The 14,850-nt window shown below is 45.6% G+C and overlaps 2 protein-coding genes across 4 annotated transcripts in view; one reads left to right on the top strand and one right to left on the bottom strand.

The window, feature by feature from the left end:
• Positions 1-4,263, top strand: part of LOC115162067 (F-box only protein 34) — a 30,062-nt gene extending 25,799 nt beyond the window's left edge. For all 3 annotated transcript variants that reach the window (XM_029713004.1, XM_029713005.1, XM_029713006.1), the window contains exon 3: positions 247-4,263. In XM_029713004.1, coding sequence (XP_029568864.1) covers positions 247-2,794 — 2,548 coding nt within the window. In that variant the 3' untranslated portion in view covers positions 2,795-4,263. The remainder of the gene's footprint in view (positions 1-246) is intronic.
• Positions 4,264-6,409: 2,146 nt separating this feature from the next.
• Positions 6,410-14,850, bottom strand: LOC115162066 (beclin 1-associated autophagy-related key regulator). The gene is made up of 9 exons (XM_029713003.1): positions 14,347-14,850; positions 13,599-13,661; positions 13,414-13,456; positions 13,187-13,268; positions 12,701-12,938; positions 9,731-9,960; positions 9,269-9,477; positions 8,228-8,313; positions 6,410-8,141 (listed from the first exon to the last, which is right to left on the bottom strand). Exons 1-9 carry the CDS (start codon positions 14,628-14,630, stop codon positions 7,841-7,843), a joined length of 1,536 nt encoding a protein of 511 aa, XP_029568863.1. The 5' UTR covers positions 14,631-14,850; the 3' UTR covers positions 6,410-7,840.

Below are 14,850 nucleotides of genomic sequence, written 5' to 3'. Positions count from 1 at the left end.
AGGGGGTTTGTTAGGCACAGGCACGGCAAACGTTCTCCTGGCCTCGTCTCCTCTCCTTCTGCATCTCCGTGCCAAGAGCAAAATGTTCAGAATGTGTCAGATACAAATATAATCACTAGAGCCGTCTTAAATATCTATTCTGCCTTCTATGAATATTCTCTGACATTGCATCCTCCTGAACAGGCCCCTGGTCAGACGGTCACATCACATGCACCACAATAACTTATTAATTTCCTTCTGTTCCAGGGTTGCAGCCATGCATCTCAAGCAACATCCAAAACTGCAGAAGAAAGAGCTCCACCTGGAGTCCAATCAAGACAGCCAGAGAGGCCTTCATGTGATCCAGCAGGGGGTCCTGTCACAGAGGACAGTGTGGGGGGTCCGCCCGGAAGTGGCCCTGGTTGGTCCGATAAGCAACGGGCTAGGCCAGGGTACGACCTGCTACCCCCTCAGTGTCATATCCACCAACACCCTGCAGTGCTGCAGTAATGACAACAGTGGCTCCAACCAGCTCAACAACAGTAATAATAACCACGGCAACAGTGGCAGTGGGCTGCAGACCTCGAGGCTGAGTGAGTCCGAGGGGGATGTATTCCACAGTAGTGCCACCTGGGCCCAGAGTAAAACCTCAAAGACCACCTCCTGCAACACCCCCTCCTCCCTGCTACTCTCCACCACCTCCTGCACCACCTCTTCTACAGGCTCAGTGGGCTCTGAGAACCAGGAGGCCTCCTTCAGCATCTCTTATGAAGGGGAGGACAGAGAGGGACCGCTGGAAATCTGGGCTGTCATCAAGCCCGGCAACACCAAGGAGAAGATCGCCATCTTCGCCTCGCCCCAGTGCCGTGGCAGCCTGGTGAACGGTGGGGATGGAGAGCCTGTCAGAGAGGCCGGTGAGGACTTGGTGAGCAGCAGCCCGGTGAGGACCGTGTCTGTGAAGATGAAGAGCTGCTGGGAGGACGAGGGTGGCTCTGTGGCCAAGCGCAGGAGGAGGTCAGGGTCACAGGGGCACCACCAGGACCGAGACAGACAGTCATCCAGAGCCCTGGAGACACTGAGCCCCACTGAGAACAGCCCTGTAGAGGTGACCCTCTGCCTCAGAGAGAGACCCAGAGTGCCTGAGTGTGGGGAGGTGGTTGTACGGGTGGGTGGGGAGCAGGTGTGTAGGGTAGAGGGTGAGGAGGTGAGTGAGACTGGGACTGACAAGGCTCTCTCTGTGGTGGAGTTGGTGGCCTTCTTGGAGCAAAGAGCCAGCGACAAGCAGGTGGACTCGAAGCCTGTGTCTCTGCGGAGCTCCACAAGCATTACCTTATCCAGGGGGCTGTCACTGACCCTGGAGCCTCAGCAGCCCAGAGCCCCAGACCAGAACCCCCAGGGGACAGATGAGGAGGCAGAGTTTGTAAAGGTGTCAGACATGGTGGCCAAGCTGGAGTCAGAGTGCCTGAAGCACCAGAGTGTTAGAAGGGAAGGGTCCAGATCTGGGGGAGAGCTCTCACGCAACAGCCTCTCGCGCAACAACAGCCTCTCGCGCAACAACAGCCTCTCGCGCAACAACAGCCTCACTCGCAACAACAGCCTGCGGAGGAGGGTGGGCCGGGTACTACTGGCAGGAGCAGATGCCTTCTCCATCTCAGCCCAGCCACCTCCACCTCAGTCTCCCACCGGGCCCCACCATGGACTAGAGACGACGACCAGGGTGCCGCACCGCCACGCTAGTCCCTCTACTGGCTATCCCTCTGCTAGCACCAGCCACACGGAGAAACTAGCTCCCAGCAGCTGCTGTGAAGCTGCCCAGTTGGCTTCCAGCACCTCTGATTCAGCCTCTCCGTCTCACAGCGTGGACTCTGGGTGTGGCGCCTCTGTCGTCAGAGAGACAGAGGAGAGCTGTGAGGCCCAGGGCCTGGGGCAGCAGAAGAAGAACAGGGCTGTGGAGTCTGGGCAGAACCTGCACTTCCAGCTCCTGTCAGAGCAGGCCAGGGCCAGCAGAACAGAGAGCAGTAGTAAACTACAGTATGAGGAGCCCCTCCCAGGCATGCTCTTCTTCTCACACCCTCTGCCCTCACAGGTGGTGCTTGAACACACACTCCCACACACAGACAATTCTCCCACCCACACCCCCCAGGACATGGAATCCAGCCCTAAACCCACCAGAGACTCAGCAGAACCCTCCAAGATTCAGCCCCGTGACCCTTCTATCACTTCTCTCCTCCCTGAACCCATATCACACAGTGAGAACTGGGCCAAAGAGGAGGAAGAGGCAGTGAGTGAGGGAGAGGGGAGTGATGTTAGCCGGTGTGAGACCGTGCCTTTCCCCCTGCGCCGCCTGGTGTCTCACGAGTTCCTGGAGATGCGCTTTAAGATCCAACTGCTCCTGGAACCCCAGCAGTACATGTCCTTCCTGCCTCACCACATCATCATCAAGATCTTCTGCCTGCTGCCCACAGAGAGCCTGGCCGCACTCAAGTGCACCTGCCACTATTTCAAGTTCCTCATCGAGAGCTACGGCGTGCGCCCCGCGGACTCCCGCTGGGTGTGCGACCCCCGCTACAAAGACGATCCCTGCAAGCAGTGTAAAAAGCGGTATGGGCGCGGAGACGTGTCCCTCTGCCGCTGGCACCACAAGCCCTACTGCCAGGCGCTGCCCTACGGCCCCGGGTACTGGATGTGTTGCCACGGCTCCCACAAAGACACGCCCGGCTGCAACGTCGGTCTCCATGACAACCGCTGGGTGCCCGCCTTCCATAGTATCAACATGCCAATCTATAAGAAACCCAGGGAGGTCTCTGAGGAGTAGTGGTACAGACAATGGGAGGAGAAGTGACTTGACTTCTGTGTGCTTTATTTTGTCTGAGGGCTGATGTCTGTCTGTCGCCATATGTGCATGTGCATTTATTTGTGGGGAGTCTGAGGGAAACCATGTTGCTGATACTGATGAGGAATCGCTGGATCTCTTCCTTTTCCCCTGACCTCTGACCCCTGATCTCTAACCCCTCAGGTCCTCTGAGATTGTGAGCACTTTAACCGTGGTCAGAATTCTCAACCCTCAAAGGATTCTGTCAGGGTATTCTATTTACTTGCTTCAATGTTTTGGGTTGAAGCATAAACTCTGGTTCTGATAAGTGTGTTGAAGAGAAGAGCTTTAATTAATCTTTCTCTTCAGTGTTGATGCTTAATGTGTCCTTCCTTACCGTAACTCTTTCCTTATGCATCAACTGACCGTTACATGAAATAGATACTTTAGTCAAGGTAAAGCCTATCAACGTTATGTAGTGTATCCCACCCACAAGTGATTTACTCAGTGTGTGTATTATGTTGTCTAAGTGAATACATACATGGCTGCAGGTCCTCGGTTTATGCAAAATGTGAATCAACCCTATTCCATATCCTGGTTGCTTCCCAAATGGCACTCTATTCCCTATATAAGGCACCCACAGGGCTCTGGTCAAAGGTAGTGCACTATATAGGGAATAGGGTGCCATTTGGTTAACGGAATCTATATCCCCACTCCACTGTATCAGGCTCCGGGTCAGAGAGGCTTTGTTGTCGGTTTTGGATCTGATTGAAACTAGTTTGTTCTGTGCCCGGTTGTGTTTACATTGTACATAGTCCTACAGAGTCCTATATCAAAAACAGGGAGAATAAGAGTGACAAGCAGCACGAGTATCTATGACTTGACTTGAATGCATTTATTAGCTTCAGTTTGGTAAAAAGAAAAAGGTATTTACCCTGTCATGTGTATATTGCTGAATTATTATTGGGTGTTTTTTTTTTTTTGCAGCGGGTCCCAGATGTATAACCCAGTCTGTAACCCATATGCTTATTAGCCGCTCAGTTTTTTTTCTCTACCATTTATTTTTATTTTTGTGTGTTGGAAATAGCACACTATTCCCTATATAATGCACTACTTTTGACTAGGGCCCATAAGGCTCTGGTCAAAAGTAGTGCGTTATTATATAGGGAAAAGAGTGCCATTTGGGACGAGTTTGTTATTAATATCCCTCTTTTTATATTGCTATAACTTCTTGAAGGGAAACATGGGAAATGTCACCTCAGTGTCTCTGTTCTTTACAATGACTTTAACTGGACATGATCTAAAAGAAAAAGAATCAGGATTGATGACAAATGGGAAAAATAATGGTCTCCAAAAGTAGTTTGCTCCCAGATTTTTTTTTATTTTTTACTTTGTTGTATATTCCTGCTGTATTCTCTGTAAATGCATTTTACTTCCAATAAAGCGCATTCATTCGGAGGTTTTAACTGTCATTCCCTACCTTTTCATTGTCTCTTTTAAACAAAGGAAGTGTAACTGTTACAACAAAATGTAATTTTCTTTACTGAATATATGGAGGGACTCCAGCCTTACATGTCACTCTTCAATTGTCAACGTTGTGTTCTTCACAACTTAAGGTCTGTACTGTAGAGCTGGTTGGTATGCTTGCCTTTCACTGGGGCGAGGGGAATTGGTTAGGGTCCAGGTGTGTTGGAAAACAGCACAACACAATTATGAAAGCTAAATCTGCCTTGCTGTGAAAATTAATTTCTGGAAGTTGATATTTAGTCATGTCAAACAGTTGAGGGAGATTTACTGCTTGTCAATTTTATAATTTAATATAAAAATTGCTTTCTCAAAGGGTCTGGACTGTGCATTTTAAAAGGGAAGGTGAGCTGAGTAAGCAATGTACCAAACAAAGGGTGCTCATATGAACCAGGGTTGGATTTGTCTGCCTCCTGAAATAATTGTTTATTTTATTTCAGGTGCCCTTAAGTAACAACTAGGGGATGAATAAGGCTTGGCAATAAAATGCATTAAAATATCCTTGTTGCCAGTGGTTTTGATGCTGATCATCTAAATCCAAACTTGTTAGCGCTCTCTTAAATCTGAGTACTAGCAGGCCTTGTGTATTTCATGTACACCGTAGTCTGCCTGCCTGCCATACAAAATAGATTTACCAGCAAGCAAAGGTTGAGTTGCCTGTGTAAACGTAGCCTTCGTCAACGGTGGAACCTGTTTTTCTGTAAAGCAACTGGTTACAATAGTTTGGGGTTTGCAGTGCAGCTAACACTTATGCCCATCTGAACATAGTTATACAACACACTTGACTCCACTTAACACATGCTTCTGGTTCAAATCAGACTTTTTATGGAAGAGATCACAATCCTTTTTTTTACACAACCTATTTTGTCTCTAGTATGTTATAAATGTCATTAGAGATCTTCATTCAAATTGTCTAGGGAAGTGGTGCTTATTGTGACGTTTTTGCATAATGTTTTACCGTTGATTTCCAAATTATGTTCCACAAGCCCCAAAAACAAAATAAACCAACCGCTTAAGACATGGATTTACAGACGGATGATGGACGTCTATAGGAGAGAGATTGTCTCCCAATACAGAACAGGCAGTAGTAGAATACAGCTATCAGGTTCTATACTGATCAAAAATATAAACGCAACAAGACTTTACTGAGTTAAAGTTCATATGGAAATCGGTCAATTGAAATAAATTCATTAGGCCCTAATCTATGGATTTCACATGACTGGGAACACATACCTTTAAAAATAGGTAGGGGCGTGGATCAGAAAAAGTCAGTATCTGGTGACCATTTCCCTCATGTGACACATCTCGTTAATATCAAGATGATCAGGCTGTTTGTGGCATGTAGAAGGTTGTCCCACTCCTCTACAATAGCTGTGCAAAATTGCTTTATATTGGTAGGAACTGGAACACGATATCGTACATGTCGATCCCGAACATGCTCAATGGGTGACATTTGTGAGTATGCAGGCCATAGAAAAACTGGGACATTTTCAGTTTCCAGCAATTGTGTACAGATCCTTGCGACATGGGGCCGTGCATTATCATGCTGAAACATGGTGGCAGATGAATGGCACGACAATGGGCCTCAGGATCTAGTTACAGTATCTCTGTGCGTTCAAATTGCCATCAATAAAATGCAATTGTGTTCGTTGTCCATAGCTTATGCCTACCCACACCATAACCCCACCACCACGGGCACAACGTTGCCATCAGCAAACACACATGACGCCATACACGTGGTCTTTGGTTGAGGCCAGATGGACATACTGCCAAATTCTCTAAAACAGAGGCAGCATTTGGTAGAGAAATGAACATTCAATTTGCAATTGCATGCGCCCTCAACTTGAGACATCTGTGGCATTGTGTCGTGACAAAACTGCACATTTTAGTGGCCTTTTGTCCCCCAGCACAAGGTGCACCTGTGTAATGTCATTCTGTTTAATCAGTTTCTTGACATACCACACCTGTCAAGTGGATGGATTATCTTGGCAAAGGAGAAATGCTCACTAACAGGGATGTAAACAGATTTGTGCACAACATTTGAGAGAAATAAGCTTTTTGTTCATATGTAACATTTCTGGGATCTTATATTTCAGCTCATGAAACCAACACTTTACATGTTGAGTTTATTTTTTGTTCAGTGTACAAATGAAGTAAGCCAAAGAGGTGTCCCTTGATATCCTTCTAATTTATGCCACCTATGTCATTGTCCACCTGTAGTAGAAAAGACCCACACAAACACAACATTACTATAAAAAGAATAAGGGCTCCATTCAATCCATATCAAATGAAGCGATACAGATTTCATGATTTAAATTATTTAAAGGTAATGTCTGAATGAGCCAACATATGCAGCATTTACCATGAATGTAGTCTCCGCCAATGCTAGAACATTGCCTATAAAATTTATATTGGGCTGTGGTGCCAAATTTCCACAAAATGGATTGAATAGAGCCCTAAATAACAAAATAAACAAGATACCACTAGGTCAACTGTACTTCTTATGGGGGGGGTGAACTGCTTCCGTGGGGTTCTTTGCCCCATTCTCCTGCCATCACACAGACCCGACCGGTAAGTAAATAGCAATTGAAGTAAAACAAAGAAAGTGTGTCATAATTTTAAGAAGAACACGAAGGTCATGCCCCTTGTTTGGCATTTGTCAGTACTCAAACACAACCCTTACATGAACCATTTTGTTTAATGCAGCATGAAGGTAGTCAACTGCATCCCAAATGGCACTCTAAATAAATGAAAACATAGGGAATAACCAGGCAAATCAGTTAAGAACAAATTCTTGTTTACAATGACGGCCTACCCCGGCCAAACCCTAACGTCGCCGGGCCAATTGGGAGTCTCATAGGCCGGCGCCTGGAATCGAACCAGGGTCTGTAGTGACGCCTCTAGCACTGAGATGCTGCACTACTTTTGATTAAAAAAAATAAACATTAAGAACTGACAATAAGGATGGGTACACAGGACAGTCCAGATCTCAGGAGGAAAATAACAGGATAGAATGAAGCCACATTTGTATGTCCCATATCCAGTGCAATGCTGTGGCATTCCTCAGTCTTGACATTTTGAATCAACGTAAGTTAATGCAACTGCCAGTCCAGTCTCTCTTTGAATAGTCATTGAACAACAACCTCCCCAAAAGTCAGTCTTTCTCACTATAAACATTTTCACCAGAAGAATCACTGCTGCTATTTCAATGACAACTTTTCTAGTAAAAAAAAAAAAAAGATCCCTTCTTGGTGGTTGCAGAGCAGGGCAGGAGTTGACTACAGGCAGAGAATGGAACAGAACCATCTCTGTGTTTGGGTATGTGGTATTCTGTATAGCTCCAGCAGTCCAGCCTGTCCTGGGGTGTATTCATTAGAAACCAAATGGACTAAAACAAGGAGGGACTCAATTAACATGTCCAATAAGAAACCCTAGTTTTTATTCTACATTACAAAACATTTATTTATATATATTTTTGCACTAATGAATACAACCCTGGCCAGTGAGCCTCCAGGCTTCTCTCCCTCAGCGCTGGCCGGTGTAGGCCCAGAACCAGGAGGTGACGGAGGCAGCTGCTGAGGATATCATGCCCCCGGCCTGGCCCACAGGCTGAGACACCTGCATGGCCATGCTCTGGGACAGGTCCATGGGCTGGGAGGGGATGTCACAGAAGCGTGGGCTGGGGACCGTCTCCCAGTCTGTCCCCAGGTCTGTCTCCTCGTCCGTCACCATCTCGTCCCCGCTCTCCTCCGCCGAGCCAGCCGCCTCCGGCTCAACAAGCTCCATGGAGTCCTCCAGGTCTGCAGTCACCTCGTATGGACCCGTCCTGCACAGAGGGAGGAGATAGTCTGCGTCCCAAATGGCACCCTATTCAACATAGAATGCACTACTTTTGACCAGGGATTTTCTTACCTGCCCAGGTTCTTGTTGTCGGGAGAGACCAGGAACATGATATTCCTCAGGGTGTGGTGAGGGTGCAGCAGCTCACTCTCAACATGCTGCAGGAGAACACACACACACACACACAACTGGTTAGTCCAGGGTGTCCACCGACTCAGCCCAGAGTGGGTGAAAACATGCATTGGTGATGTAATCTCACGTCCTTGTCATAAAATACATTGTACAAAGACACATGATTCTTCATGTTCTGAATGGTTCTGTAGGGTCTTTCTATAACATATTACCATTATATCCCAAAAGTTGGATTTCGTGGCCTAATACATCTGATAATAAGCGCTGAGCTCTGTTGACATAGCAGTGTGCTTTCTTGCAGCAACTTGAGGATTTTACATGGCTGTGGTGGTCGTCTGCAAAGTTGTTTCCGCAGATCGCAAAAAGCCAAATGAACTCACTGAATTAATGTAAAAAAGCTTGCAGTACACTTATTTCACAGAGATACGCTTGTTTTTGTTTGAAATCTAAATAAGAACAGGAATTTCACATTATGTATGCATGTATAAAAAGGTATAATGAAATCAAACACGTATAGTAAAATACTAGGTCATGTCTCAAAATCAATACCCATCTTACCTCTTGACATTTTAGCATTTGTGGCACAAATCGCATTCAAGTCTTAGGACCGATATTTACAGTTTTCACACGTTCAAAACATCTATAAGTGACTTTGTAGAGTTTCACAATATATATATTTTTTTATAGATACTTTAGGATTGTTTGGACATGAGCAAAAGATGCTAATATCGGTCCCCATGAGTTGAATAGGATTTGTGCCACGAATGCTAAAACTTTAGCATGAAGAAACCATGCCAGGGAAAATAAACCAAAGCATGGATTTCTGTCATACCTTGTCCATAGAGTGCTTACACAGTAAGGAAACCAATGTGTCATTTTGTAAATTTGGGTGAACTATCCCGAACACTGCTTAGAACTCAGAAGAGCAGCAGCGGAACAATGGCAAGGGGAAAAAAGTAGAGGAACCATGCTCTGTAGTACCTGTGAGAAGCAGAGGTGAAGGATGTTGGTGTTGAGCTTGGTGACAGCACGGGTGAACCTGTACCTGCTCAGGCTGTCACCACAGAACTCACTGTTGCACAACTTCTTGGGCAGATTGACATCCAGGATATGAGAGAGGATGTTGATGAGCTGGGTAGCATAGCAGAGAGCTGCACTGATGGTGTGGGCTGGGTTGATGTGGTCCAGCTCTGGAAATGAAAGCTCTTAATGATCACAAATAGCCTTGGCACAGTACAAGTAAATATTGTCAATCTCTAAGGACAAGATGTTCCTCTCAATCAGCTAGTATTTTTTTTTTTGGTAAGTGTGTGGCGCCACAAAAGTATACTAATATATATTAAAATGTGTGCACTAACTGTACTGTAGGTCACTTTGAATAAAAACGTGCACTAAATGGCAAATGTAATCATTAATACAACATATTTTGCTAAAAAGTCCTACCTGGCCCCTCATTGGTGCTCTTGTCTTCCACCCAGCTGTAATAGGGGGAGCAGTCCCCGTTGCTAGGCAGCGTGACCCTGGGTCCCGTGATGCTAATGCTGGTTTCTCCATTCTGGTCGTCCCAGATCCAGCGTCCTGACAGGTAGGTGGTGCGACGGGCCTCAGCCAGCTCACTCACCGTGCTGGAGGTCAGAGCCAGGTCACACTCTGACAACATGTCCGCTGGGTCCCTGAGAGACAGAGGAGCAGAGAGGAACATCTCTAAAACTCTTCAACCAGTAGATGAGAGGGCAGTATAAATTAATGTAGGCCTATACTTGATGTCTATTGTTAAAGCATCAAATCCCTGGACAGAGACTATTGGTCCAGTCCTTGAAGAAAACTAAAAGCCCTGAGTCATATTCCGGCCAGCCATGGAGTAATACAGTATATAAACTAAACTCAGCAAAAAAAGAAACGTCCTCTCACTGTCAACTGCATTTATTTTCAGCAAACTTAACATGTGTAAATATTTGGATGAACATAAGATTCAACACCTGAGACATAAACTGAACAATTTCCACAGACATGTGACTAACAGAAATTGAATAATGTGTCTCTGAACAAAGGGGGGGGGGGGGGTCAAAATCAAAAGTAACAGTCAGTATCTTGTGGCCACTGCATTAAGTACTGCAGTGCATCTCCTCCTCATGGACTGCACCAGATTTGCCAGTTCTTGCTGTGAGATGTTACCCCACTCTTCTACCAAGGCACCTGCAAGTTCCCTGATATTTCTGGTGGGGGAAATGGCCCTAGCCCTCACCCTCCAACCTAACAGGTCCCAGACGTGCTCAATGGGATTGAGATCTAGGCTCTTCACTGGCCATGGCAGAACACTGACATTCCTGTCTTGCAGGAAATCACGCACAGAACGAGCAGTATGGCTGGTGGCATTGTCATGCTGGAGGGTCCTGTCAGGATGAGCCTGCAGGAAGGGTACCACATGAGGGAGGAGGATGTCTTCCTTGTAACTCACAGCATTGAGACTGCCTGCAATGACAACAAGCTCAGTCCGACAATGCTGTGACATACCGCCCCAGACCATGACGGACCTTCCACCTCAATCCTGCTCCAGAGTACAGGCCTCGGTGTAACGCTCGTTCCTTCAACAATAAACGCAAATTCGACCATCACCCCTGGTGAGACAAAACCGCGACTCGTCAGTGAAGAGTACTTTTTGCTAGTTCTGTCTGGTCCAGCGACGATGGGTTTGTGCCGATAGGCGATGTTGTTGCCGGTGATGTCTGGTGAGGACCTGCCTTACAACAGGCCTACAAACCCTCAGTCCAGCCTCTCTCAGCCTATTGTGGACAGTCTGAGCATCAGCTGTCCGTCCTATCTCAGGCGTCTCACAGTACGGACATTGCAATTTATTGCCCTGGCCACATCTGCAGTCCTCATGCCTCCTTGCAGCATGCCTAAGGCACGTTCACACAGATGAGCAGGGACCCTGGGCGTCTTTCTTTTGGTGTTTTCAGAGTCAGTAGAAAGGCCTCTTTAGTGTCCTAAGTTTTAATAACTGTGACATGAATTGCCTACCGTCTGTAAGCTGTTAGTGTCTTAACGACCGTTCCACAGGTGCATGTTCATTCATTATTTATGGTTCATTGAACAAGCAGTGTTTAAACCCTTTACAATGAAGATCTGAAGTTATTTGGATTTTTACAAATTATCTTTCAAAAGACAGGGTCCTGAAAAGGGGACGTTTCTTTTTTTGCTGAGTTTATAAGAAACCCAGGGAGGTCTCTGAGGAGTAGTGGTACAGACAATGGGAGGATAACTGACTTGACTTCTGTGCATTCCTTTCTTTTTAGGGCTGTGTATGTGTCTGTCGCCATATGCACTTGCACACTTATTTTTGGGGAGTGAGGGAAACCATGTTGCTGATGAGGAATCGCAGGATCACTTCCTTTACCACTTCCCCCTCCCTCACAACCTTTTTATTTTTATTTAACCAGGTAGGCAAGTTGAGAACAAGTTCTCATTTACAATTGCGACCTGGCCAAGATAAAGAAAAGCAGTTCGACACATACAACAACACAGAGTTACACATGGAGTAAAACAAACATACAGTCAATAATACAGTAGAAAGATAAGTCTATATACAAAGTGAGCAAATGAGGTGAGATGAGGTAAAGGCAAAAAAGGCCATGGTGGCGAAGTAAATACAATATAGCAAGTAAAATACTGGAATGGTAGATTTGTAGTGGAAGAAAGTACAAAGTAGAAATAATGGGGTGCAAAGCAGCAAAATAAATATAGTAGGGAAAGAGGTAGTTTTTTAGGCTAAATTATAGATGGGCTATGTACAGGTGCAGTGATCTGTGAGCTGCTCTGACAGCTGGTGCTTAAAGCTAGTGAGGGAGATAAGTGTTTCCAGTTTGAGATTTTTGTAGTTCGTTCCAGTCATTGGCAGCAGAGAACTGGAAGGAGAGACGGCCAAAGCAGGAATTGGCTTTCTCCTAACCCCTGATCTCGAACCCCTCCTCAGGTCCTCTGAGATTGTGAGCACTTTAACAGTGGTCAGAATTCTCAACCCTCAAAGGATTATGTCAGGGTATTCTATTTACCCAGCAGTTGGTGGAGGGCACTCCTCAAACATTGAATAATTAGAGCAGTGTGCCAGTAGGAAGGTGTAACAAGCTCAATGGATGGCTACAAGAAGCGTTTGTCTGCAGTTATCTTGGCCAAAGGCTGTGTACAACCAAGTACTAGCTCTGGGTACTAGCTCTGGGTGCCAATAATTGTCCAAGCATTTGTCTTTATTTTTTAAACAAAATTTGTAAACTTAAGTTTACAAAAATAAAATTGGATTTTCAACATTGCAGAGCCAATAGGTGACTAATTATTATTTTTCAACTTGAGAAAAGAAATTGGGAATCCTTTATGAAATATATTTACATATGCTGCATGAGGTACAGCGTCACTGACCTGCTGCCCTGTTTCTCCTCCTGTGTGGGGAAGATGTGAGCAGTGAGCTCCAGGATGTGTCCCTTGCGGACCTCAGCCAGGCGATCTTGACGACCCTGCAGCTCCTTGCCCTTCTTCTCCAGCAGTTCTCCCAGCCGCTGGTTGTGCCTCTCTATCTTGTCCCTCTTCTCCTGGTGGCGGCTGGCCCGCCGCTGCAGCCTCTGGCTCTCCTCCTGGGAGCGAAGCAGCAGGTCCTTACCTGCGGGGGAGAGGGACGGATACTATGTTGATTGATATGTTTAATGGACGCATCCCAAATGGCAAAAGTCATGGACTATATATGGAATATAATGCCATTTGGGAAGCATCCAATGTCTTCCACTATTTCAAATGCCAGGTTTCATAAAGACATAACGCGGAAAGTATAAAGAAGACAATACATTAAAATGTAAACATCTAGTATCACTCGTCACTGATTTGAATGTCCGTTGGGGCCATGTAACTCACCACTCTTCACCTCTTCGTTCCCACAGCCAATGGCCTCCTTGAGCTGCTCAATCTTCATCTTGCATGACATCATCTTCCATTTCTGAATGAAACCGAACACATTAGATTTGAAAAGAATAGGCAGGATATTGACACATAGAAACACACAGACAGACAGAGGCTACATCGCGTAGGGCAGAGTAAATTAAGTTTATCATGTTCTCGTGTGTTGTCATAACTTAACTTACCAGCTGATCTGCCTGGACCTTCTTATCCATGGCAGTAATGACACTGGGAAAAGAGTGTGTAGATTTATTCATATGATTAATATAATAAGATATTCCTGTATGCAGAAACGGTTGAGAACATAACAGCAAAGTAGTAAGATATTATTCAACATATTCATTATCTTTTAACTGCAACTGGTCTTTACCTCTGTTCAAGAAGTTCTTTCTCCTCCTTCAGCATTTTAAGTCTTATCAATTTTTCTGTGTATCTATAAAACAAAAAAGAGAGAGAAAAGACTTCATTAATAACCCAATGGCATGTTCATTTTTTTCTCTGACTGCAGCTCAGCAGAATGAGCGAGAAAGAGTGGCTTAGAACTAGCTACTTTACAAAAACAAGTTGAGATTAATTTAACTATAGAACAACTAAATGAACTGCCATTAGACTACTAGCTAGTCATTGAATTCTGAAAACTCACAAAAGCATGATAGAACATGCCAATGTAAGTAAAGTATTAGGCCAATGGCCCTTCACGACTTCACTAACAAAGAGCCATGACACCACATGTCATGAGTTATTTTTAGTTTCACTACACTAGAAAGTTAGGAAGCTAGCAAGCTACACGGTTTAGTGTGAGAAGGTTTGTGCTCAAATGGCTTGATTATTCATAACATATAGCTAGCTAGTGTTATGTACCCCAAACAGCCCTACTGGGTGTTACCTTCCATGGTTCTCTTGTAAACAAACTACCTTGCTAGCTAGCCAACTAACAACAACCTAGTGCTAAGAGCTAACGTTTTCTTTATGGCAATGCTAGCTTCTTGTAAATACAGCTAGCCAGCTATCATGTTTGTTCGATTGTTGAGTACTAAAATCAATCTTAGCTGATGATGCCGCATAAATTGTCATCACTTAGAGCCGTGTTATGAAGTTAGCTAAATGTTAACACGCACCGTTCGGGGTTTCTACCGTCGAAGTACACGAAATCCCCTGCCTGAATGCATCGGGCACAAGTCAGTCTGCGCCTGGCGGTGTTGCAGAGAGGACATCTCTCCACCGCGACATACAGACCCTCCGCGTCGTCCACCGACTCCACCATCAGAGATCCAGGGGAACCTGCGGTGGTTGTGGTGTGTAGGTGGTGCGAGCGAAGTGGTGGCCGAGCACCGGGCAGTGCTCCCAAAGTCCTTTCGCTAGGGCCGAGGACTCGGACTTCGCTTCCCGCTGAGGATGCCATGGAACTGCCGTTCAAGCGCTAGCTAACCTAGCTAAATGACTGCTACTCTAACTAACTAGCTACATAACTACTGGTATACGGTCTGACACTCTTCGTTGCTTCTCGTAAACGTTACGGGTATGCAGTCTTCATGTTCGGTTATTTGGCAAAGGCGGCTATTAGCTAACGTTAGCTAGCAAACTGTGTCACTGTTTTTTTTTTTTTGCGTGTCATGGTTTGT

This window comes from Salmo trutta, chromosome 25 (genome assembly GCF_901001165.1).
Source record: "Salmo trutta chromosome 25, fSalTru1.1, whole genome shotgun sequence".
NCBI lineage: Eukaryota > Metazoa > Chordata > Actinopteri > Salmoniformes > Salmonidae > Salmo > Salmo trutta.
The sequence above is the reverse complement of the archived record's forward strand: the minus strand, read 5'-3'. Positions and strand labels throughout refer to the sequence as shown.